At 30.9% G+C, this 22,121-nt stretch overlaps 3 protein-coding genes across 4 annotated transcripts; all 3 read right to left on the reverse strand.

Annotated features, from left to right (window-relative positions):
- Positions 1-2,320: 2,320 nt before the first annotated feature.
- On the reverse strand, positions 2,321-6,365 carry LOC146933400 (uncharacterized). Its single transcript, XM_085707834.1, has 3 exons — positions 6,326-6,365; positions 2,801-3,004; positions 2,321-2,672 (listed from the first exon to the last, which is right to left on the reverse strand). Exons 1-3 carry the CDS (start codon positions 6,363-6,365, stop codon positions 2,431-2,433), a joined length of 486 nt encoding a protein of 161 aa, XP_085563960.1. The 3' UTR covers positions 2,321-2,430.
- Positions 6,366-14,205: 7,840 nt separating this feature from the next.
- On the reverse strand, positions 14,206-17,857 carry LOC146933401 (uncharacterized). Of its 2 annotated transcripts, XM_085708396.1 has the most exons (4): positions 17,736-17,857; positions 17,331-17,398; positions 15,072-15,275; positions 14,206-14,609 (listed from the first exon to the last, which is right to left on the reverse strand). In XM_085708396.1, the coding sequence occupies exons 2-4, from the start codon at positions 17,368-17,370 to the stop codon at positions 14,359-14,361; spliced, it is 495 nt and encodes a 164-aa protein (XP_085564522.1). In that variant the 5' UTR covers positions 17,371-17,398; positions 17,736-17,857; the 3' UTR covers positions 14,206-14,358. The 2 variants fall into 2 exon arrangements, with proteins under 2 accessions (XP_085564522.1, XP_085564523.1); XM_085708397.1 differs by lacking the exons at positions 17,331-17,398; positions 17,736-17,857 and having other exon boundaries at positions 15,072-15,291.
- A 3,013-nt stretch (positions 17,858-20,870) lies between these two features.
- LOC146933402 (uncharacterized) lies at positions 20,871-22,042 on the reverse strand. Its single transcript, XM_085708398.1, has 2 exons — positions 21,767-22,042; positions 20,871-21,121 (listed from the first exon to the last, which is right to left on the reverse strand). The coding sequence occupies exons 1-2, from the start codon at positions 21,984-21,986 to the stop codon at positions 20,871-20,873; spliced, it is 471 nt and encodes a 156-aa protein (XP_085564524.1). The 5' UTR covers positions 21,987-22,042.
- Positions 22,043-22,121: the final 79 nt, after the last annotated feature.

Here is a 22,121-nt window from a genome sequence, read left to right on the forward strand (position 1 = left end):
GTGGTTCGGCCAAAACCGATGAAACTGAAAATCCAACCGAACCAAACCGAAAAAGTATCCGACCTTGTTTGTTTCGGTTCAAAACCGAACCAAACCAACCTAAAGCAATGTAGTTTGGTTCGATTCTCAGTTTTTTATTTTGAAATCCGATGAACCGAACAGATGCTAACCTCACTCTCCATTTTAGTAATATTATCCCTCCTCACAAACACTTATGATTAAGCTCAAAGTTAAAGGCCAACATAAAATACTCCGTAATTCATTCACTTTCTCCCACCATCATCTCATCTCATCACTCACACTCTATTGTGTTTCTACTAAAAAAGAACACTAGCCACTAGTCACACCTAACTCATCGTTCCTCACCGCCGCTAGGATCGTCCATCTCTTGTTAGTTTTTTCATGTTAGTTATACAAAGTATTTTGAAAAATGGAGAACATGGAAAACAAAGCTCTATGAAATATTTGAGTATGTTGTATGCATGAAATACAAATTTGTGAAAATATGAATTTTTTAATTGTATTTTTAAACAAACCGATCAACAGAATCAATCCAAACCAAACCAAACCGACTAGTTTGGTTCGGTTTCGTTTTTGAAAAACAAAAAAAACGAACTAAACCGAATCGATAAAGATTTCATTGGTTCGAACAATTTTTTGACCAAAAACTGATCCAAACCGAACCGTTACTCCCCTAGCTAGCTTGCATGTAAATGTCTATCTTAATAATCATATAGATACACAAGATTTTTTTTTTTAGGTAATATAGATACAAAAGATGATGTTGTCACCTTTAAAATATTGCATATTGTTGGTCGTCTTGCTAATGAGAACTTAAATATGACATTTAATGTTTTTTTTACGGAAATGTCAATTTAATTTTAGCATAAATAATTAATGAACCTCATATAAATTTGGTTGAAATTGACTCACAATTTGGTGATGAAGGTTTGTTAAAAATTGTGCCGCGATAGCAATCATGTGCGATTTAGGTTCTGAGATATTGACTTCGTTCGTAAAAAATTGTGTCATGATCAGAAGGAATAGTGGCACGAATGTGGATAAGGCTGACAACAATATTGTGCACGAGTTGAAGATCGTGACGCGATCCTCACAAATCGTGGTGCGATTTTGCCTGGGTTTGAGTATTATAAAAGCTTTTATTCATCGACTTTTATAGAGGCTTCAAGAGAGAGAATTTTGTCAAAACAAATGAGGGAACTTAGAGGTTAACAGTTGAGTTTCTTTGGGTGGGATGCTCGGGTGGGAATACACTTCACAAACACCTTGGATAATGAGATTTCATTAGAGGAAGGTGGAAAAGCTATCTCTCTTGTTTTTCTCATCATAGGATCCGTTGTGTTCTTCGTGAGATTGTGTTATAATTTCTTGTATCCTCTATGTAACACTCACTATATCGTAGTGGATTGAAGAGATGTTCTCTCTCCCAAATGTATGACATATTGGTCTGATCTAAGTAAAAATATATTGATGTGTTGGTTTTCTCTAATATTGGTCTTTTTATCTTTCCATTGGTTATGCTTGTGGTTTTCTTCACACTTAGATCTAGGTATGTTGTTGTTGATACTTGAAGCTACTTTAATTTTGACTACTACATCCTTTCGCTCCACATATCTAAGTTTATGGGTGTGATTTTAAATTTTGAATCTACAAAAAAATTCCATTTTGTATTTATATAAGTTTGTAAGTAGTGATGACTACCTTTATTATGTTTAATGAGCAACGAATCCATAAATTTGAAGTAGTGGGGGAAACTAATTGGAAAACAAATTGGAGAATTTTTTTTTAAAATATTTAAATAGTACATCAACTAAAATGTCTTTACCCATATATGAAAACATAACATGCAAGGCGATGGATAACGGTATTGATAAAAATAAAAAATTTATAAGAAAAATTTATTAATGGAAGTATAAACGGTATTGCCCTTACAAAATACCCTTATACGTGTAACAAAAAAATGGTATCCTCTTTTAAAAAAAAAAAACACACCCTTAGATGCGTTGTTGGCATGCTAAAGGATTTTGCCACCAATCAACTAAGACTAAGACATAATAAACTAAGACATACTAGTAATAAACTTTATATATTATTTTGTTGGTTCGAAGTAGTAAAATTAACAAAATATATATAAACAACTCTCTTTCAAATGAAATCGTTCACAGTCTATCACTTTTTCATGCATGCAATTACTGAATCAAATATTTGGAAATTGATTCAAATCACCTGATAAAAACAGACAAACATAAACAACTTCTAACAAAGTCTCATAATTAATTAAGGTTCGAAATTCAAGAAGTCCAAAATATTTCAAAAACAAAATATCACCAAGCCACACTTAGAGAACCACAAAGATTCACAGAACATGCAAGTTCATAATTTATTAATGAAGGATATATATTATCCCTTCTACATAGAAGAACCGTCTGGTTTAAGAAGAACTGCTCCAAGACCAATTTCATTTGAAGGTATGAAGTTGTTCACATTTTCGAACAATAAGGCCTCTTCTGGGGATGACTCATCTGGTATCTCATGATTTTTCAACTCATCAATGAGTTCTTGTCGAAACTTCTCCATCTTCTGATTGATAATCCTCAAACTACGCCTCTTTGGAGAGACCGTAGACTTGCATGAATATGAATCTTTTTCATCTAAGTAAAATTTTTTCTAATTATTAACAGTTTAAGATAAATATTCACGCACGCCCACCCTCGCAAAAGTAGTATATAGCATTGTAAAGAAAAGAGTGAAAATGGCTAGTACTAGTATAAACACATACCATTATCTGAATCAGAAACATCAATGGTTGATGAACTTTCTTTGAGACTGTTGTTGCTACTGTTGCCACTGTTCGTAACAAGTTCTTTTGGAAAACAACGTTTGAGAGGATGATCTTCAAGATTTCCCCAGTTTTGGTATCTTAGTCCACATGCATTGCATAAAACTGGCTTCTCTTCTGGTCCCTGGCGCCATGCTGGAGTTGCTGGAAAAATCAATCAAAAAACAAAGAATTGTTCTCTTGCAGTATTATTATTCTTATAAAGGAGTATTAATCACATATACCTAGCTATATTTATTCATATATAATAGTAGTACACCTTAATTAATTCAAGTGATTTAATATAAGCCTTTTTATTGATTGTACATATTAGAGTGACTGTGGCCACGGTCTTAATTTTCAAGATCTGTGTTATGAAATTAAACAGTAGAAAATTAATGAGTTACAATAAATTATTGCATTGCCTTTTAAATTTTGACCAATTAAATAATGTCTTTAATTTTTTTAATTTATATACTTAATTATACTTCCCTCAAAAAAAAACTTAATTATACTATATTTTTATGAGAATTAATTATAATAGTTCCTCTCCGACATTTAGTAAATGTATTATTTTGATCCTTCAATTTTTTATGTGAGTATATGTCTCACGATTGTGATAAGAACGGCTAGTAGGGCGCTAACTAATTTGCACTACAACAATAATTTTGATGCATCGGACGGATCATAGAAACTATTTAGTAATTGGTAATTGGTAATTTTTTAAAAAAAAAAATTGGTTGGTTTATGATCTCTCGAATAGGACTAAAGTTGTCTTCATGGTATAATAGTGTTTGACAAAATTTGAGTGCGAGAAGTTATTTGCAGAATGATGTGACTTAATCGTATCTACTATATTTGTGGTTGCACTATACTCCCTCCCGAAGAATGAAATATAAGTAAAAATGCATATTTACGTTTCAAGGTCTTTTTCTATATGACTATAATATCCATGTATTAGCGACAATAAACATTATATTAGTAAAAACAATAAACAATATATATTCACTTTCTTTCTCATTGAAAGATGGATAACTCAATTAATTTGAGTAAAAAATTAATGAGTTGGAGGATACAAATTCAATCCCTGACAAAGGGGAAATATAATAACATTTTTTAAATTGATTGAGATATTATTTGTCTGAATAAGGAGTTTGAAGGTTTGGGCTCAGAAGAATGAATGAGTAATATGGCTCTTTTAGAGAAATGGTGTTGGAGGATGTTGGTAGATAAAGAGGAGTCGTTGTATAAAGTGTTGAGAGAGAAATATGGTGAGAGGGGGCTCTTGAAAGAGGTAGGTAGATGAGTCCGTGTGGTGGAAGGAGTTGGTGTGGGTCCGTAATGGTATTGGGTTTGGAGAAGAAAGGTGGTTTAAGGAAAATTTAAGGAGGTGGTGGGTGATGGGGTTGATACTTATTTTTTTGTCAGATCCTCTGTAAAGGGGTGTTTCTCTCAAGGACCAGTTTAGGAGGTTGTTTTCGTTGAGGTGGGAAGAGGGAGCCGATGTTGGGAGTTGGAGGCGTAGGTTGTTTGCGTGGGAGAAGGAGTTGGTAAGGGAGTGTAAGACTTTATTTAACAATGCTACTTTTCAGTTTAATAGTGGTGCTCATTGGTCGTAGAATCTAGAATTGATTGTTGGCTATTCTGTTAGTGATACTTATCAGTTGCTAGTTAATTTGGTTCCCCATTCTCATTCACGTGTTTTAGATCTTATTTGGTATAAGGACATTTCTTTGAAGATATTTATTTTTGCTTGGCGTCTTCTCATAAATCGACTTCTTACAATGAATAATTTATTTAGACTAGACATTCTTAATCAAGACTCTCACCTTTGTATGAGTGGGTGTGGTGTTACAAAATCGGCTAATTACTTGTTCTTGGATTGTAAACTCTTCGACGGTGTTTGGTAGCGTGTTCGACGGTGGATTGATTTCTCTTCAGTTGATACGTCAAGTTTTTCTGACCATTTTATGTTGTTTGGTTTTGTATCAGGTGGTTCTAGAATGTGACGATCCCTTATGTATGTTATTTGCTTTTCTTGTGTCTGGATAATTTGGAAACAGCGTAGTAATAAGATTTTTAGCCAAAAGGATGACTCTATTCATAATCGTGTGGATAAAGTAAATATTTTATCCTACTGATGGTTGAAGCAAATACATTAATTTTGTTTTTGGTTATCATGGATGGTGGCTGAACTAGTTCTTCTGTTTGGGCATTGGTTAATAACTCTTTTATTTTTTCATATGTTGGTTGGATTGTACTCCTTTTATTCTCGTGTTCCTTTTTAGTACTTCTTGTGCTATGAGAAATGTTTATTATTGTTTACATATTCCATTTTGCCTTGTTAATTAAATTATCATCCAATCACAACTATTAAATTTGACACATTATGTTCGAAAGTTTTTTAAATGAATTCAGTGTGAAGGGGAGATAGATTAATAATGAGTGGGAGACATGGGGAGAAGAGTCGTAGAACAAGAACAATGAGGGTAACACTTGGGTGCCATTGGCTTTTTGGACCATTGGTACCATTGTCTCTATCTCTCTCTTAACCACTCATTATCTCTCATCTAAATAGTTTATTTTAACAATGCATTCATCATTCTCTCCCATTTAAAAGAACCAATGTCACCAATGAGACCAAAGGTATATGACACCCAAGTATTTCCCGAACGTGAAAGCTACCAAAGAAGTTTGATAAAATAACAATCATAACGAGGGCTTGTGGGAAAGCTCATGATGAAAAGACAAAAACAATTTTTTCTTCATCCATATTTTTATATGTGAATAAAAAGTAAAATTTCCAAAATAATAATAATAATAATAATAATAATAATAATAATAATAATAATAATAATAATAATTGTTGTTGTTGTTGTTGCGTGTCATTTTATATTAGATAAACAATGTCTTAATGTTGCTCTATTTTTTTTTCTGTACAACCACTTTATTATTATTATTAATTGAATTAGAATTTAAGTTATCATAGGAATATTATTTTTTATAATCGGGGATCGCTATCATATCAAATTAGATTAATCTCAAACGTGAAAAAAAAAATTGAGAGAAAAAAAATGAAGAGATCTATTTCCTTGTCACATTATGGTTGGAAACGTTATGCGACATTTTCGTCACAATGTCACATAAGTGGAATCTCATAATGATCACACTCGTTAATATGTTTTGTTGACTTTTTTCCATGTTTTTTTAATAAAAAAATTAGGAAAGGGTAGATTATTTTTTATAAGGGTGGTTGTACTGATATAGGAATTCTACAGAAGTCCTTTGACCAAATTTTTGTTTTTTCTTTGTTTTAATATACTTTTATCTTTTTAATTAATAGTAAAATTATTTTATGCCAACTTTTTTTGTTCAAACTTTAATTAAAAATTCCATCGAGTCAAAAATTAATACAGTGCATTTAATTCAGTCAAATGGAAAAGAAAAAAAAAAAACTCAAGAGCTTGATGAAGGAGCTAGACTTACACTTTGCTCCGCAATGGTTGCATGGACCACGTTTCTTCATATCTGTGTCAATCCTTTTCTCGGACTAGCTGGGAATAAGAAATTTTATTGATAAAGGAATCAGTTTACAAAAACCTTCAAATATGAAGAATACAACCACAAGCACTCAAAAACTATATATAAAATCATATAGAACCCCTCAAAAAAATAAAATCATATAGAAAGGGTTCCAAAAGTTGCAGGTATACATAGAGAGGGTTATTATGTAAACACAAAAATTGAGAGGGTTATGAAAAATAAAACTCGGATACAAGAAAAAAATAGTATTCAACCATTAATCATCAATAATTATATAAATGTAGAAATAATTCCATAACTTTCATACCTTCTTGCTTGTGTTTTTCTTACGAGGTTTTCTCAATTCGTCACTTAGCTTCTTCTCCGTCTCTCTCCTTTTGTTTTTCGTTAACTAAATGAGTTGAACATAAGTTATATATAGTTCGATTTGTTTTATTAATGACTTGACTCAATTATATATTTAATAATATTTAAATATTATACTAATTTAAAATATTTATATATATAATACTTAATTTTTTTTACATAAACTATAGGGTTAAATAAGTAATTAATTGTCCTTCTAAATATTCCAATATTTGATTTTAATCCCCCGAAAATATTTCTTAGGCTTTTGATCCCTTAAAAAAAATTATCCATGACATTAATCCCTATTTTTTAGTCAACTCATGTCTAACCTTCATATTTTTTAATGAAATTTTCATAAATGGATAGAAAATTGTGACAATATTTTCCAATTTTTTTATTTTTTATTTTAACAAAATATGAATTTAATATGAATTTTTTAACACTAAAAACATACAAATTAATATCTAATTCATGTTTTGTTAATAAAATTCTAATTTTTTTTTGTGTGGAAAATATTGTCTTAATTTCTACCCATTTTGGATATATATTGTCGAGGGGGACTAGCAGAAGCCACAATATCACACAGCTTTTCATAATCATTTAAGTTTGATAGTCTCAAATAGTTGATAGACCTTAAGAGTTAAGATTGCCCTAAATTATCTTTTATGTCCGTTCTCAAACACTTTCAATGATCTTTGAAGTAGTTAAGATACTCATAGTTGATATTGCCAATTTTTTTACTACCTCCGTCCCTAATTATAGGACCCTTTTGAAAAAATAACGGGAATTAAGATAGTGGATATTTGTATTAAATATGTTTGTAATTACTATTGTTTTTACAATTTTATCCTTTAAGAGAGAGAGTTGGTTTATGTTTTCAACATGTTATTTATTGCTGATGGAAGAAAAAGATGTATAATAAATAGGGGCATGTATGTAAAGAAATAATTAATGTAGTTGGAAATAGCAAAAGGGTCTTATAAAAAGGGACACAATTTTTTCTCAAAAGGGTCTTATAATTAGGGACGGAGGTAGTAGTTTTTTATTTCCACTCACTATTATGGGTAAAACCCTAGACCAATTTGTGCTCAAGAACGAGAAACTAGATGAAGTTTGACTACATATTGTTCTATCATCAAAGGTCAAACTCAGGTATAAGTCAGTTCTATCCTTTTAATAGTCCTTGTACCTTCGGAGTAACTATTTGCGTCTAACCTCGGTTAAAGAATGTCAATTAAAGGATATACAAATAAATTCCCGGTAACTTTAGGGAAATAAAATTACTAATTAACGTTTTTGAATTCTTTGAACAAATCAAAATGAAATATATTAACAAGTAAAAATTCCTACCCAACACAAAGAGTGTCATGACTCATGATAAAAATAAGAGTACAAACAATCAATTAAAAAACGAAAACAATCAATAAAAAAACCGACAAAAGTAACAAGTTAAGTGGCGAAACTCAAATGTATAATAGGATTAACCATCAATGATGAAAATCAAAAGTTAAGTTTACAATTTTTGCCTTCAACCACCAAAATTTCATGAATTTAATATTTTTGTTTCTAGTATCATCATCATTATTATTATTATTATTATTATTATTATTATTATTATTATTATTATTATTATTATTATTATTATTATTATTATTATTATTATTATTATTATTATTATTATTATTATTATTTCTTTGAATATAACTAGCAACAAACCCGTGCTAAGCACGGGCCAGTGCTCCGCACGGGTTAATTCAAATATGCTTGTTGTTTATTTAGTTAGTTCTTAAAACTTGAATTTTGATATCGTGATGTGATAGGCCAAACCGCAAGTGCACGGTCTATCGAATTAATAGTAGTAAGAAAGAGTATCGTTCCGCTAGGGAGTTGTGAATTCAATTAACTTTTAGAGAATGATTAGAAGAGAAGAAAGATTATAAAATAGTAGGTTAATTGCTGAAGGTAAATAACAATAATAATAAAAGAGCATTGGGATCATTGGTTCGTCATAATAACAAACCCTTCACTAGACAAAACTTTAACTTCTAATTTCATGGTTTACACCTTATTTTCTAAAGACCAGTTTCCCTTAGCCCCACACCTTTCCGATGAAAGTCCGGTGAGAGTTTACTCCTAGTAACCAAGCCTATTTCGCTGACTTGATTTCTAGAAGATGCTTATAAGGATTGAAACTACTTGTGTCTCAATAATTGCAAAGACTATTTCGCTGCCTTTGCAATTATTGTCTAGATTCACTTGTTCCAACATCAAAGCTCGGCTCTCGCTTTATGAATTGATGTTTGGGATGATGGATTAACAATTATCAAACCCTCCACTTTCGCTTCTACAGTTTGATAATTGTTAATTCATGTTATAACGGTGAATCTAAATTAGAAATTACGATTACATAAAATTAGGGTTAAAACTTGGTTCGATTAGGATTATGTCATTAGACTTATCCAATAATCCCAAGACAAGAGAAATCTACTCGCTAACGTTCATCGTAGACATGGGGGAAGAAGAGAGAAAACAATAAAAGAACAATAATATAAAAGTGAACTTTTATTCCAAGAACAAAAGATGAATATTTATGATGGAGAGCTACTCTATTTATAGTTTTACAATTGACTTAAAATCTAAGCAACTATAAGGGCTAATCAGTAAAACTACAACAGAGTAACTTGGGCCCGAAGAAAAAGCAGCAAAAGAGCATCTGGAGGGTGGCACGGCCGTGCCAAGCTTCTGACTTGGTGGAGACATATTTTTGTCCCGTATCTTCGTATTTTCGCACTGTATTTGCTCCAGTCCTCTTTCTTTTGCTCCAAGACACCTTCCATCATATATTCTTTCCTGAAATAAAATAAAATGCAATTTAAAGTAAAATATTCAAAAAAGAAATAAAACTAAAATAAAATAAAACTAAATCTAAATAAAACGGTATTAAATAAAGCATTAAAATAGACTAATATATGACTCATCATGATGACGGTCGATCCATTAGTTATTCTACACATATGTTCACTTTTCATTTTTTGTAACTTGGTTTCGCGCTCATATATGATGAGTTCACTGGGTTGCACCCGTGATTAGTGAGTTTTTTTTTTTAGGGTTGATCAATCTTTTGAAAGTTACTCTCTCTCTCTCTCAACTAAATTGGATCTTTTGTTACAAAAGATACAAAAGGGTAAATATATGTTGATGTATCAAAATATTAACATAGGACAAACTTGTATTTTTACATGTCATTAACATTCATAATTAGATAATAAGATAATAGATTGTAAATTGTTTTTTTAAAGAGATTGTAAATTGTTTTTAACTCTTTAGATATTTAGAAGTTGAATTATAGGAGAATTTGTTTTTATTGAGATTAAGATTAAGTTTGTTTGGGGCTTTGGCCCTCTTTGTTCACCAAAAAAAAAAAAAGATTAAGTTTGTTTGTTCTTTAAAAAAATATTAAGTTAGTGTTGTTTTATGATTTATTGAGAGAGTTTGTTTTAATTTGTTTTTAAGGGAGAAAAAATAGGGGGAGATTGAAGCAAAAGACACAAAAGGATACAATTTTGATGACGTGTCAAAAAATTAAGAAGGGGTAAGATTATATTTTTAGTAGACATTAAGTTTCATATATAGAGAATAGATAGATAGAAGTCAACAAGTTATTATTCTCATTTCATGAATGCCATAATATTTTGAATGTATTTACTGTTTTTTTTTTTTTTTAGATTTATACTACTATAATATAGTATTTTTTGTCTGGTAAGTGGTTTTTTTTTTTTTTTATTTCTAGTTCATACGCCGACTATTCCAAATCTTTAATATATAGTTTCAACATTATTTATTGATCCAAAATACTGAATGTGTTTTAAAAATCTTAAAAGACATGATTCAAATCTCTCATGAGCATGGTTATTCAAATTATAATTTACACTGGTACGCTTAAGAGTGCACTTCAAGTGTTGACACAATTGTAAGAGTTTAGTACTGTAACATTAAGGTACTGGTTTAAAATTTTGTTGAAGAAAAAAAAATCCCTTTGCAAATTTCTTTTTTATGAAAATAATACGCTTAGAGTATTTAATTACTTTTTCTAATGGAATGCAGTAATAAAAATTTGGAGTTAGGTCAAAATTTAAATAAAAAGTGACCAATTAAATAAACTAGAAGGAGATGAATACAACCAAAACTAGACAACTGAACCACCAAGGTCTAATAAGTAGGATGAGAGTGTCGACCCAAGAAATAACACCTTGTATTCAAAAATCTTAAATTTCAAATACTCCACCCGTCTCTGATGAAGAGAAAAAATTTGTCCTTAAATACAAGACAAGCATCTTTCAATTTACTACATGCATTTACCTAATTTTTCAGAAGATAATTTACCTAATTTTTCAGAAGATAACCCTGATTAATGCTAATGCTACTACTTTACATTTAATTGACTAAAGGGCATGAAGAAGGAACTTAATCAAACCAATGTTCCAAGGAGACTTACATGTTATTCCGCAATGCAAGCACGAGCCTCTTTTCCCCATATCGGCGTTTAACTTATTTTCCTTCAAGCATAAATTAGAAATTCTAGTAATTACAAATTCGGATATTCCACAAAAATCTTAAAATGAAATGCACAAACACAAGAACCAAATGAAAAATAATGTTTTAGAACTCAAGTGGCAAATCCATAGTGAGTGAGTTAACAAACCTTTCAACAGAAAAACTGTTACACAGTGAGTTCACAAAAAAAAAAAATAGTCAACCATTTATAATTACATAAATGCATAAAAATTCAAAAAATTTCATACCTTTCTGCGTGTTTTCCCTTGTATTCCGCCGCACTCTTCTCTTCTTTTTTGTAATTGCACTACCTCACTTGAATGTAGCTAGCTTGCATGTATAATACTGTGCAAATGTCTATTTGAATAATCATATAGATACAAAAGTTTTTGTTGTCACCTTTGAAATATGGCATTATGTTGGTCGTCTTGCTATTGAGAACTTAAATATGTATTTAATGTTTTTTTGACGGTAATGTCAATTTAATGTTAGCATAATTAATTAAGGAACCTCATATAAATTGAAATTGACTCACAATTTGGTGATGAAGTTCGATAGAAAACGCGACACGATTAGTATCAATCGTTGCGTAATTTGAGTGTTGAGAGATTGGTTTGGTTCGTCAAAAAACTTGTCATGATTGGAAGGAATAGTGGCGCGATTGTGGATAAGGATGGCAACAATATTGGTTGCGAGTTGAAGAACGTGACGCAATCCTGGCAAATCCTGGTGCGCTTTTGCATGGATTTGTGAACTATAAAAACTGTCTTTCATCGATTTTTAGAAGGCTTCAAGAGATATAATTTTGTCAAAACAAATGAGGAAGCTTAGAGTCTAAGGGTTGAGTGTCTTTGGATGAGATTCTTGGGTTGGAACACACTTCACAAACACCTTGAATAATGTGATTTTATTAGAGGAAGGATCAGAACGTTTTCTCTCTTGTTTTTCTCTTAGGATTTATAATGGGTTTGAGTGACTTGAAAAATGAGTACAAATTAGCTAGGTTTGTTCTTTGTGACCTTAAGATCTAATTTCTTGTAACCTCTTTGTATCACTTACTTTCATAGTAGATTGAAGAGTTGCTCACTCTCCCAGTTATGTTGTACGACATATTGGTCCTAAATGGGTTAACAAATATTGGTGTGTTGGTTTTCTCTAATATTGGTCTCTTATCTTTGTTGCTTTGGTTATGTTTGTGGTTTTCTTCACACTTATCTAGGTATAATGTTGTTACTTGAAGCTACTTTGATATTGATCACTACTTTCTTTTACTCCACATATCTAGTTTATGAGTGTGATTTTAAGTTTTGAATTCATAACAAATTCCATTTTGCATTTATAATGGTTTGTACGGTAGTGATGACCACATTTATTACGTTTAACCAGTAACGGATCCAGAAATTTTGTAGTGGGGGACACATATAGAAATTTTGTATTGTAGTGATGACTATATATAAACCTATTTGGGTTGGTCTGATGGTGTTTCCTTAAGATCTTGGAGTGTGCTCTTCATCAATGTCTCAGGTTCGATTCTAACGTACTCTCTTTGATTGTTTAAAATCGACATGTGTCTCATGTATATTTAGTGGGATACATGTGAGTTTTTTCCACAAGAAAAGCGTTGACAAGTGTGTTGCTAAAAAATTTCAATTATCAACTTAGACATAAAATATCACTCTCTCTTCAACTTAATCTCTAAAATATAAATATAAAAATAATTTCCTTTTTTTTTTTATGAAAATAAACTTATCTCATATCATTAATCAAATGAGAAGTAATACATGTAGGTATCAAATCAAACACTTGAGGATAAACCCTATATGCAGGCATCAAATGAGACGATTATTGTGAAAATATTTATTGGCCACTAGATAATAATAATTTGAGGATAAATCCTTACATTTTCTTTTACATAGTGGCGGTTGGAAAACTTAAAGACGAGGAATTAGGGAGCCATAGTAAAGTCACTAAATTGGTCACTACTAGAAACATTGAAACGATGTTGAATATTAGAGGTGAAAAAATAAAATTGGTCACTAAATTTAGGGTGGCACTTTGGTGCCATTAATGACATCATGCCATTAGATCTCCACCACACACACATCACACACACACATCCACAATGTTTGGATGCCATCAATGGTCAGGATATAATGGCACGGTGCCATTAATGGCACCCAAGTATTTCCCCTAAATTTATGGTCTCTAACACTAGGTAATTTGTGTCAAAAAAAGTACATCGCGATAGTAGTAAAGATCGATAAAATTAGTCACTCTTTCAACGTTTGCTACTGGTGTGTTTTAAGGTGATGGATAACCATGTAAACAAATAAAAAAAATCATTTTAAAAGTTTCTTCCATTTTGTCGTGATCCAGATAAGAAGAGAACTATTTCTCTTTCCCTCCTGAACCCTTTCTCATATCCCTTCCCATATTTTGAACCAATTACATATTGAATTATCCAACCCTATTTGAACCAAAAAATGGCTTTGTTTCCATTCCTTTATTCCCTCTATGCTACTGGCTAGCCATATTTGATAACAATAAAAAGTTTATTAGAAAAATGTATTAATGGAAGTACGTATAACTGATATTTAATCCCTTACAAAGGTACCCTTAGATGTGTAACAAAAAAAAAAGGTACCCTGAGATGCATTGTAGGAATGCTAAAGGATTTTGCCACCAATCAACCCAAACTAAGACATAATAAACTTTATATGTTATATCCCTGGTTCCACACATGAAGAAGTAGTAGAGCCAACAACATATATTAAAACAATTTAAACAAGATATATCAAAACAATTCTCTTTCAAATGAAATCGTTCTCCATCTATCACTTTTTCATGCATGCAATTACTGAATCAAATATTTGAAAATTGATTCAAATCACCTGATAAAACAAAAGACGGACAAAAGCAACTTCTAACAAAGTCTCATAATTAATTAAGGTTCGAAATTCAAGAGGTCCAAAATATATCAAAAACAAAATATCTCCAAGCAACACTAGGAGAACCACAAAGATTCACAAAACATGCAAGTTCATAATTTATTAATGAAGGATATATTATCCCTTCTACATAGAAGAACTGTCTGGTTTAAGAAGAACCGCTCCAAGGCCAATTTCATTTGAAGGTATGAAGTTGTTCACATTTTCAAACAATAAGGCCTCTTCTGGAGATGACTCATCTGGTATCTCGTGATTTTTCAACTCATCGAGAAGTTCTTGTTGAAACTTCTCCATCGGTGTCATCTTCTGATTGATAATTCTCAAACTACGTCTCTTTGGAGAGACTGCAGACTTGCATGAATCTGAATCTTTTTCATCTGAGTAAAAATTCTCTTATTTATTGACAATTTAAAAGAAGTATTCACGCACGCCCACCCTCACAAAAGTAGTATATATCATTGTAAAGAAAGGCTAAAGTGCAACTTTGGCCCCTTATCTTTCAAAAAGTTGCGATTTTGGCCCCCTAACTTTGAAAACTACAATTTTGGCCCCCTAACTTTGAAAACTGCTGAGAAGGCGACACGTGTCCAAAAAAGGGGCCATTTTGAAAAGATAAGGGGCCATAATCGCAACATTTTAAAAAGATAAGGGGTCAATAGACATATTTCCCTTAAGTTCGGGGGTTAAAAGAGCATATTTCCCTAAACATGGGGGACCAAAATTGTAGTTTTCATACTTAGGGGGCCAAAATCGCAATTTTTTGAAAGATAGGGGGCCAAAGTTGCACTTTAGCCGTAAAGAAAAGAGTGAAAATGGCTAGTACTAGTATAAACACATACCATTATCTGAATCAGAAACATCAATGGTTGATGAACTTTCTTTGAGACTGTTGTTGCTACTGTTGCCACTGTTCGTAACAAGTGCTTTTGGAAAACAACGTTTGAGAGAATGGTCTTTGAGGTTTCCCCAGTTTTGGTATCTTAGTCCACATGCATTGCATAAAACTGGCTTGTCTTCTGGTCCCTGGCGCCATGCTGGAGTTGCTGGTGATGAATCCATGTTAATCACCGATTCAAAATAATTTGTAAGAAAATGTTGGAAAAATCAATCACATACCTAGCTATAATTATTCATATATAATACACCTTAATTAATTCAAATGATTTAATAGAAGCCTTTTTAATGATCGTACATATTAGAGTGACTATGGCCACGGTCTTAATTTTCAAGATCTGTGTTATGAAATTAAACAGCAGAAAATTAATGAGTTAAAATAAATTATTGTATTGCCTTTTAAATTTTGACCAATTAAATATAGTCTTTAATATATTTAATTTATATACTTAATTATACTATATTTTTATGAGAATTAATTATATTAGTTCCTCTGCTACATTTAGTAAATGTATTAATTTTGATCCTTCAATTTTTTTATGCGAGTATGTCTCACGATTGTGATAAGAACGGCTAGTAGGGCGCTAATTAATTTGCACTACAACAATAACTTTGATGCATTGCATTTGCATCATAGAAACAGGGTGATTTTTTCAACAACAAAATAAATTGGTTGGTTTATGATCTCTCGAATGATTTGAGTTAATCCTATAGGTCCGTACGTATCTACTATATTTATGGTTGCACAATACTCTCACCTGAAGAATGAAATATAAGTAAAAATGCATATTTACGTTTATTATTTGTAAGGTTAGGCTTATTTTTAGGTTATGATTATGGAGTTTCTACGGTCTTTTTGTATATGAATGCAATATCCCATGTATTAGCAACAATAAACAATATATTAGTAAAAACAATAAACAATATACATTCAGTTTAATTTCTTTCTAATTGGAAGATGGGTAACTCAACTTGTTTGAGTTAAAAATTAGTGAGTAGGAGGATACAAATTCAAACAATAAACAATATATATTCAGTTTCTTTCTCACTAGGTGGATCTTGAAAGAGATAGGTAAATGAGTACGTGCTGGTGGAAGGAGTTCGTGGAAGGAGGTAGATTATCAAATTAGATTAATCTCAAAAGTGGGGAGGGGGGGAGGGGAGGGAGGAAGGGAGAGGGAGAGGGAGAGAGAGTGAGAGAGTCCTGCCATAATGTCACACAAGTGGAATCTCATAAGGATCACACTCGTTAATGTGTTTTGTTTGTCTCTTACTTTTTTTTTGTTTTTTTAATAAAAAAAATTAGGAAAGGGTAAATTATTTTTTATAAGGGTGGTTGTACTGATGGTAATTTTACAAAAGTCTCTTATGAGATTTAAATCATGTTCCTGGACACTTTTTTTTTAGGTTAGGCCTTTGACCAAATTTTTGTTTTTTATTTATTTTAATATACTTTTATCTTTTTAATTAATGGTAATATTATTTTATGCCAACTTTTTCTGTTCAAACTTTAATTAAAAATTCCATCTAGTCAAAAATTAATACAATGCATTTAATTCAGTCAAATGAAGAAGAAAAAAAAACCAAATATCATTTGCAATCCTTTAAGTTACATGATTATAACAAGTTAGTCCTTTAAGTTTTTTTAGTTACATATTGGTCCTTTGAGTCATAAAATATTTGCACCATTATCCTCATTTCATCAACTCAAACAAAAAGTGTTTTGTGGATGTTTAATGTTAAGTTGGTTTATCCAAATTCATTGCTCTCAAAACTAGAGTTCATATGTGTGTTATTCGATCTTGATTCAAAACAAAATTGACTGATTATTTTATTTATAATGTTGTTGATCAAATATTTATCTATAAAATTAGGTTTGAAATTCAAAAACAAGAAGAAGAAAATGTGTTTAAGTAATCATGTTTGACGTCATAATCACTTTTGGACCTACCATCTTAATGTTAAATGGTCTATTAGCACTTTTTAACGATATTGGCTGAAAAGAGGGATGACAGTGTAAATATTCTATGACGTGAAAGACCAAATTGTAACAAGAAATAACTTAAAGCACCAATTGGTAACCAAAAAAACTTAAAGGGCTAACATATTATAAACATATAACTTAAAAGGACCACGAGAGGTATTTTGTAAAAAAAAAAAAAAAAAAAAAAACTCAAGAGCTTTGATGAAGGAGCTAGACTTACACTTTGTTCCGCAGTGGTTGCATGGACCACGTTTCTTCATATCTGTGTCAATCCTTTTCTCGGACTAGCTAGGAATATGAAATTTTATGGATAAAAGAATCAGTTTACAAAAACCTTCAAATATGAAGAATACAACCACAAGACACTCAAAAACTATATATAAAATCATATAGAAAAGGTTCCAAAAGTTGCAGGTATACATAGAGAGGGTTATTATGTTTTTTTTTTTTTGAAGAAATAGAGAGGGTTATTATGTAGCACACAAAAAAAATTGAGAGGGTTACGAAAAATAAAACTAGGATACAAGAAAAAAAAATTATTCAACCATTAATCATCAATAATTATATAAATGTATCTTTCAAAAAATAATTATATAAATGTAGAAAAATTCCATAACATTCATACCTTCCTGCTTGTGTTTTTCTTGTGAGTCTTTCACAATTCGTCACTTAGCTTCTTCTCCGTGTCTCTCCTTTTCTTTTTCTTTTTATGATATATTTTTTCTGCTGTTATTTTTGATATTTTTTCTACTGGTGGTATAGCCTCTATTATATGTAGCTTGCATATATATATAGAGAGAGTCATTTATATCTAAAATAAATTTTCCATATTAGTCGTCATACATAGGTACAAAGGAGATTCCGTTACCTTTGAAAACATAAATGCATAAACGTCATTTTTTTTTTTAATCCTCTGATTCCCAAGGAAAAAAAACTTAGATAATTTGAAGTTGACCGAAAAATAAATAAAGAATGATTAATAATTGTTTAATTCAAGAATTAGACTCAAATTCTTTTAAACAATTCGTTTTTAGTAGAGTTTATTAACAACTTCAACTCAATTACTTGATTACATGAACATCGTTATACCAAGTTCAAAATAAAAATATTATTATAATGAAAAGAAGAGAATAACAATTGTGAGGTGCCCGTAAAAAACCAATTCTAATAAGTGATTGTTTTTTTACTGCTAGTTCACACTCCGCCTATTCCAAACCTCTAATATATAGTTTCAACGTTATTTTTTGTTCCAAAAAAATAACCACTATGTTTTAGAAATCTCAAAAGACTTGATTCAAATCTCACATGAGTAGTGTTATGGTTATTTATAAATTTTCTCTTCCCCGTTTTCTAAAAGAAAGTGTGTTTTAAAAACTCAAGTTATAATTTACGTTTGTATGCTTAATAGTGCACTTAAGTGTTTAGAAATTCAAGTTATAATTTACATTTGTTCTTCAAATGTACGCTTAAGAGTGCACTTAAAGTGTTAACACAATTGTAAGAGTTTAATATTGTAGCATTAAAATTTTGTTGAAGAAAAAAATCCCTTTGCAATTTTTTTAAATGAAAATAATACGCTTAGAGTATTTAAATACTTTTATATATATTGAGCACAAAGGTTTCTCTAACCCAATATTAGTTCAGGCATGGTTTGAAAGAAGAGCAAATCATAATTATACATAAAACAAGCATGAGAGTTTTGTTCCTGGTTTCTAAGGGAATGTAGTTATAATAATTTGAAGTTAGGTCAAAAGTTAAATATAAAGTGACCAATTGAATAAACTAGAAGGAGATTAATACAACAAAAGCTAGAGAAGTAAACTGTAAACCACCAATATCCAATAAGTAAGAAGAGTATTGACCCAAGAAAGAACACTTGTGGATATGTACTCAAAAATCTTAAATTATCAAATACTCCACCGTCCCTAGTTATAACCACTAATTGAGGGAAACAATTGTCCTTAAATACAAGGCAATTATCTTTCAATTTACTGAATACATTTACTTAATTTTTCAAAGAATAACCCTGGTTACCACTACTACTTTGCTTTAGAATACAAGTCAAATGTAAATACATTTATTCCGCAATGCAATTTAACATTAGCATAATTAATTAATGAACCTCATATAAATTTGGTTGAAATTGACTCACAATTTGGTGATAAAGGTTCGTTAAAATTCGCGGCGCGATATCAATCATGGCGATTTGGGTTTTGAGATGTTGATTTGGTTCGTAAAAAATTGTGCCTTAATGAGAAGGAATAGTGGCACGATTGTGGATAAGGCTGGCAACAATATTGGCTATGAGTTAGATCGCAACACAATCCTAACAAATCGTGGTGCAATTTTGTTTGGGTTTGAGTACTATAAAAGCTTTTATGACTTTTATGGAGGCTTTAAGAGAGAGAATTTTGTCAAAACAAATGAATGAACTTAGAGGCTAAGGGTTGAGTGTCTTCTGGTGGGATGCTTGGGCCGGAAAACACTTCACAAACACCTTGGATAGTGACATTTCATTAGAGGAAGGATCAAAAAGCTATCTCTCTTGTTTTTCTCATCATAGGATTCTTTGTGGGTTTGAGTGACTTGACAAAAGAGTAGAAATTATGATTTATTCTTCGTGAGATTGTGATCTAATTTCTTGTATCCTCTTTGTAACACGCACTATATAATAGTGGATTGAAGAGTTGTTCTCTCTCTCTCTCTCTCTCTCTCTCTCTCTCTCTCTCTCTCTCTCTCTCTCTCTCTCTCTCTCTCTCTCTCTCTCTCGCCAGATGTACGACATATTGGTCCGAACTAGGTAAAAATGTATCGGTATGTTGGTTTTCTCTAATACTGCTCTCTATCTTTGTTGCTTTGATTATACTTGTAGTTTTCTTTACACTTAGATCTAGGTATGTTGTTGTTGATACATGTAGCTACTATGATTTTGATTACTACTTCCTTTTGCTCCACATATCTAAGTTTATGGGTGTGATTTTAAGTTTTGAATTCACAACAAATTTAATTTTGTATTTATAGAAGTTTGTTAAGTAGAGATGACTACATTTATTATTTTTAATGAGCTACGAATCCATAAATTTTAAGCAGTGGGAGGAAAAAATTGGAAAACTAATTGGAGAGAAAACAATTTAAAATATTTAAATCCATAAATTATCCTACCCTCCTAGCAAATCTAAAAAATTGCCTTGTCACAGTTCCTTTTTTTTTTTCCCTCTGAGCTACTAGCTAGCCATATTTGATAAGAATAAAAAGTTTATAAGAAAAATGTATTAATGGAAGTATAATCTGTATTTTAGACCTTACAAAATACCCTTATACATGTAACAAAAAAAATGGTACCCTCCTCTAAAAAAAAAATAATAAAAAAAAAAAAAAACGGTACCCTTAGATGCATTGTTGGCATGCTAAATCAACCAAAATTAAGACATAATAAACTTCATATATTATGTCCCAGGTTCCACACCCGAAGTATTAGAGCCAACAATATATATTAAAACAATTCTCTTTCTGATGAAATTGTTCACCCTGACACTTCTTCACAAATGCAATTATTGAATCATACATTAGAAAATTGATTCAAATCACTTTATAAAACATAAGACAGACATAAACATCTTCTAACAAAAGTCTCATAAAATAAGGTTCAAAATTCAAGAGGTCCAAATTCTTTCAAAAACAAAATATCTCCAAGCCACACTTAGAGAACACAAGCCATTCAAGTTCATAATTTATTAATGAAGGATATATATTATCCCTTCTACATAGAAGAACCGGCTGGTTTAAGAAGAACTGCTCCAAGGCCAATTTCATTTGAAGGTATAAAGTTGTTCACATTTTTGAACAATAAGGCCTCTTCTGAGGATGACTCATCTGGTATCTCGTGATTTTTCAACTCATCGAGAAGTTCTTGTTGAAACTTTTCCATCGGTGTCATCTTCTGATTGATAATCCTCAAACAACGTCTCTTTGAAGAGACTGCAGACTTGCAAGAATCTGAATCTTTTTCATCTAAGTAAAAATTCTCTAATTTATTAACAGTTTAAAATAAGGGTTAAATATTTTTTTGGTCCCTATAAATATATCAACTTTTCGTTTTAGTCCCTCTAAAATTTTCCTTCAACTTTTAGTCCCTATAAAATTTTCAATCACTACTTTTGGTCCTTATTTTAAAGTTAATTTTTGTATTTTTTTTTATAATGAAATTGTGCAGAATTGTGTAGAATATTGTAAAAAAATCCCAAAAAAAATTAGAATTTTTTTAGCAAAACACAGATTAAATATGAATTTTTAACCGTCAAAAATATGAAAATTCATATTAAATTCATGTTTTGTTAAAAAATTCTAATTTTTTTTGAAGAGATTCTTATAATATTATGAATTTTTCTGCAAAATTTTATTCAAAAATATGAGTTTTATAAATGAGTTTACTTTAAAGGAGGGACCAAAAGTGAAGATGAAAATTTTTTGATGGACTAAAAGTTGAAGAAATTTTTTCGAGGGACTAAAAAGAAAAGTTGACATATTTATAGAGACCAAAAACATATTTAACCCTTAAAATAAATATTCACGCACACCCACCCTCACAAAATTAAAGTAGTATATAGCATTGTAAAGAAAAGAGTGAAAATGGCTAGTACTAGTATGAACACATACCATTATCTGACTCAGAAACATCAATGGTTGATGAACTTTCGTTGAGACTCTTGTTGCTACTGTTGCCACTGTTAGTAACAAGTTCTTTTGGAAAACAACGTTTGAGAGAATGGTCTTTGAGGTTTCCCCAGTTTTGGTATCTTAGTCCACATGCATTGCATAAAACTGGCTTGTCTTTTGGTCCCTGGCGCCATGCTGGAGTTGCTGGTGATGAATCCATGTTAATCACCGATTCAAAATAATTTGTAAGAAAATGTTGGAAAAATAAATAAAAAAACAAAAAATTGTTCTCTTATTCTTAATCACATGCCTAGCTATCTCTATTATATATATTTGCACTATTTTATTTTGATAG

The sequence above is a fragment of the Medicago sativa genome, chromosome 4 (genome assembly GCF_051527215.1).
Source record: "Medicago sativa cultivar Bolivia chromosome 4, Bolivia_mono, whole genome shotgun sequence".
Classification (NCBI taxonomy): domain Eukaryota; kingdom Viridiplantae; phylum Streptophyta; class Magnoliopsida; order Fabales; family Fabaceae; genus Medicago; species Medicago sativa.

Coding starts and splice junctions, on each gene's coding strand:
- LOC146933400 (XM_085707834.1), bottom strand. CDS start 6,365: ATGAAGAAACGTGGTCCATGCAACCATTGCGGAGCAAAGT. Junction 3,005..6,325: donor CAACCATTGCGGAGCAAAGT/GTAAGTCTAGCT, acceptor TGATTTTTCCAG/CAACTCCAGCATGGCGCCAG. Junction 2,673..2,800: donor TGTTTCTGATTCAGATAATG/GTATGTGTTTAT, acceptor AATTTTACTTAG/ATGAAAAAGATTCATATTCA.
- LOC146933401 (XM_085708396.1), bottom strand. CDS start 17,370: ATGAAGAAACGTGGTCCATGCAACCACTGCGGAACAAAGT. Junction 15,276..17,330: donor CAACCACTGCGGAACAAAGT/GTAAGTCTAGCT, acceptor ATTCATCACCAG/CAACTCCAGCATGGCGCCAG. Junction 14,610..15,071: donor TGTTTCTGATTCAGATAATG/GTATGTGTTTAT, acceptor ATTTTTACTCAG/ATGAAAAAGATTCAGATTCA.
- LOC146933402 (XM_085708398.1), bottom strand. CDS start 21,986: ATGGATTCATCACCAGCAACTCCAGCATGGCGCCAGGGACCAAAAGAC. Junction 21,122..21,766: donor TGTTTCTGAGTCAGATAATG/GTATGTGTTCAT, acceptor ATTTTTACTTAG/ATGAAAAAGATTCAGATTCT.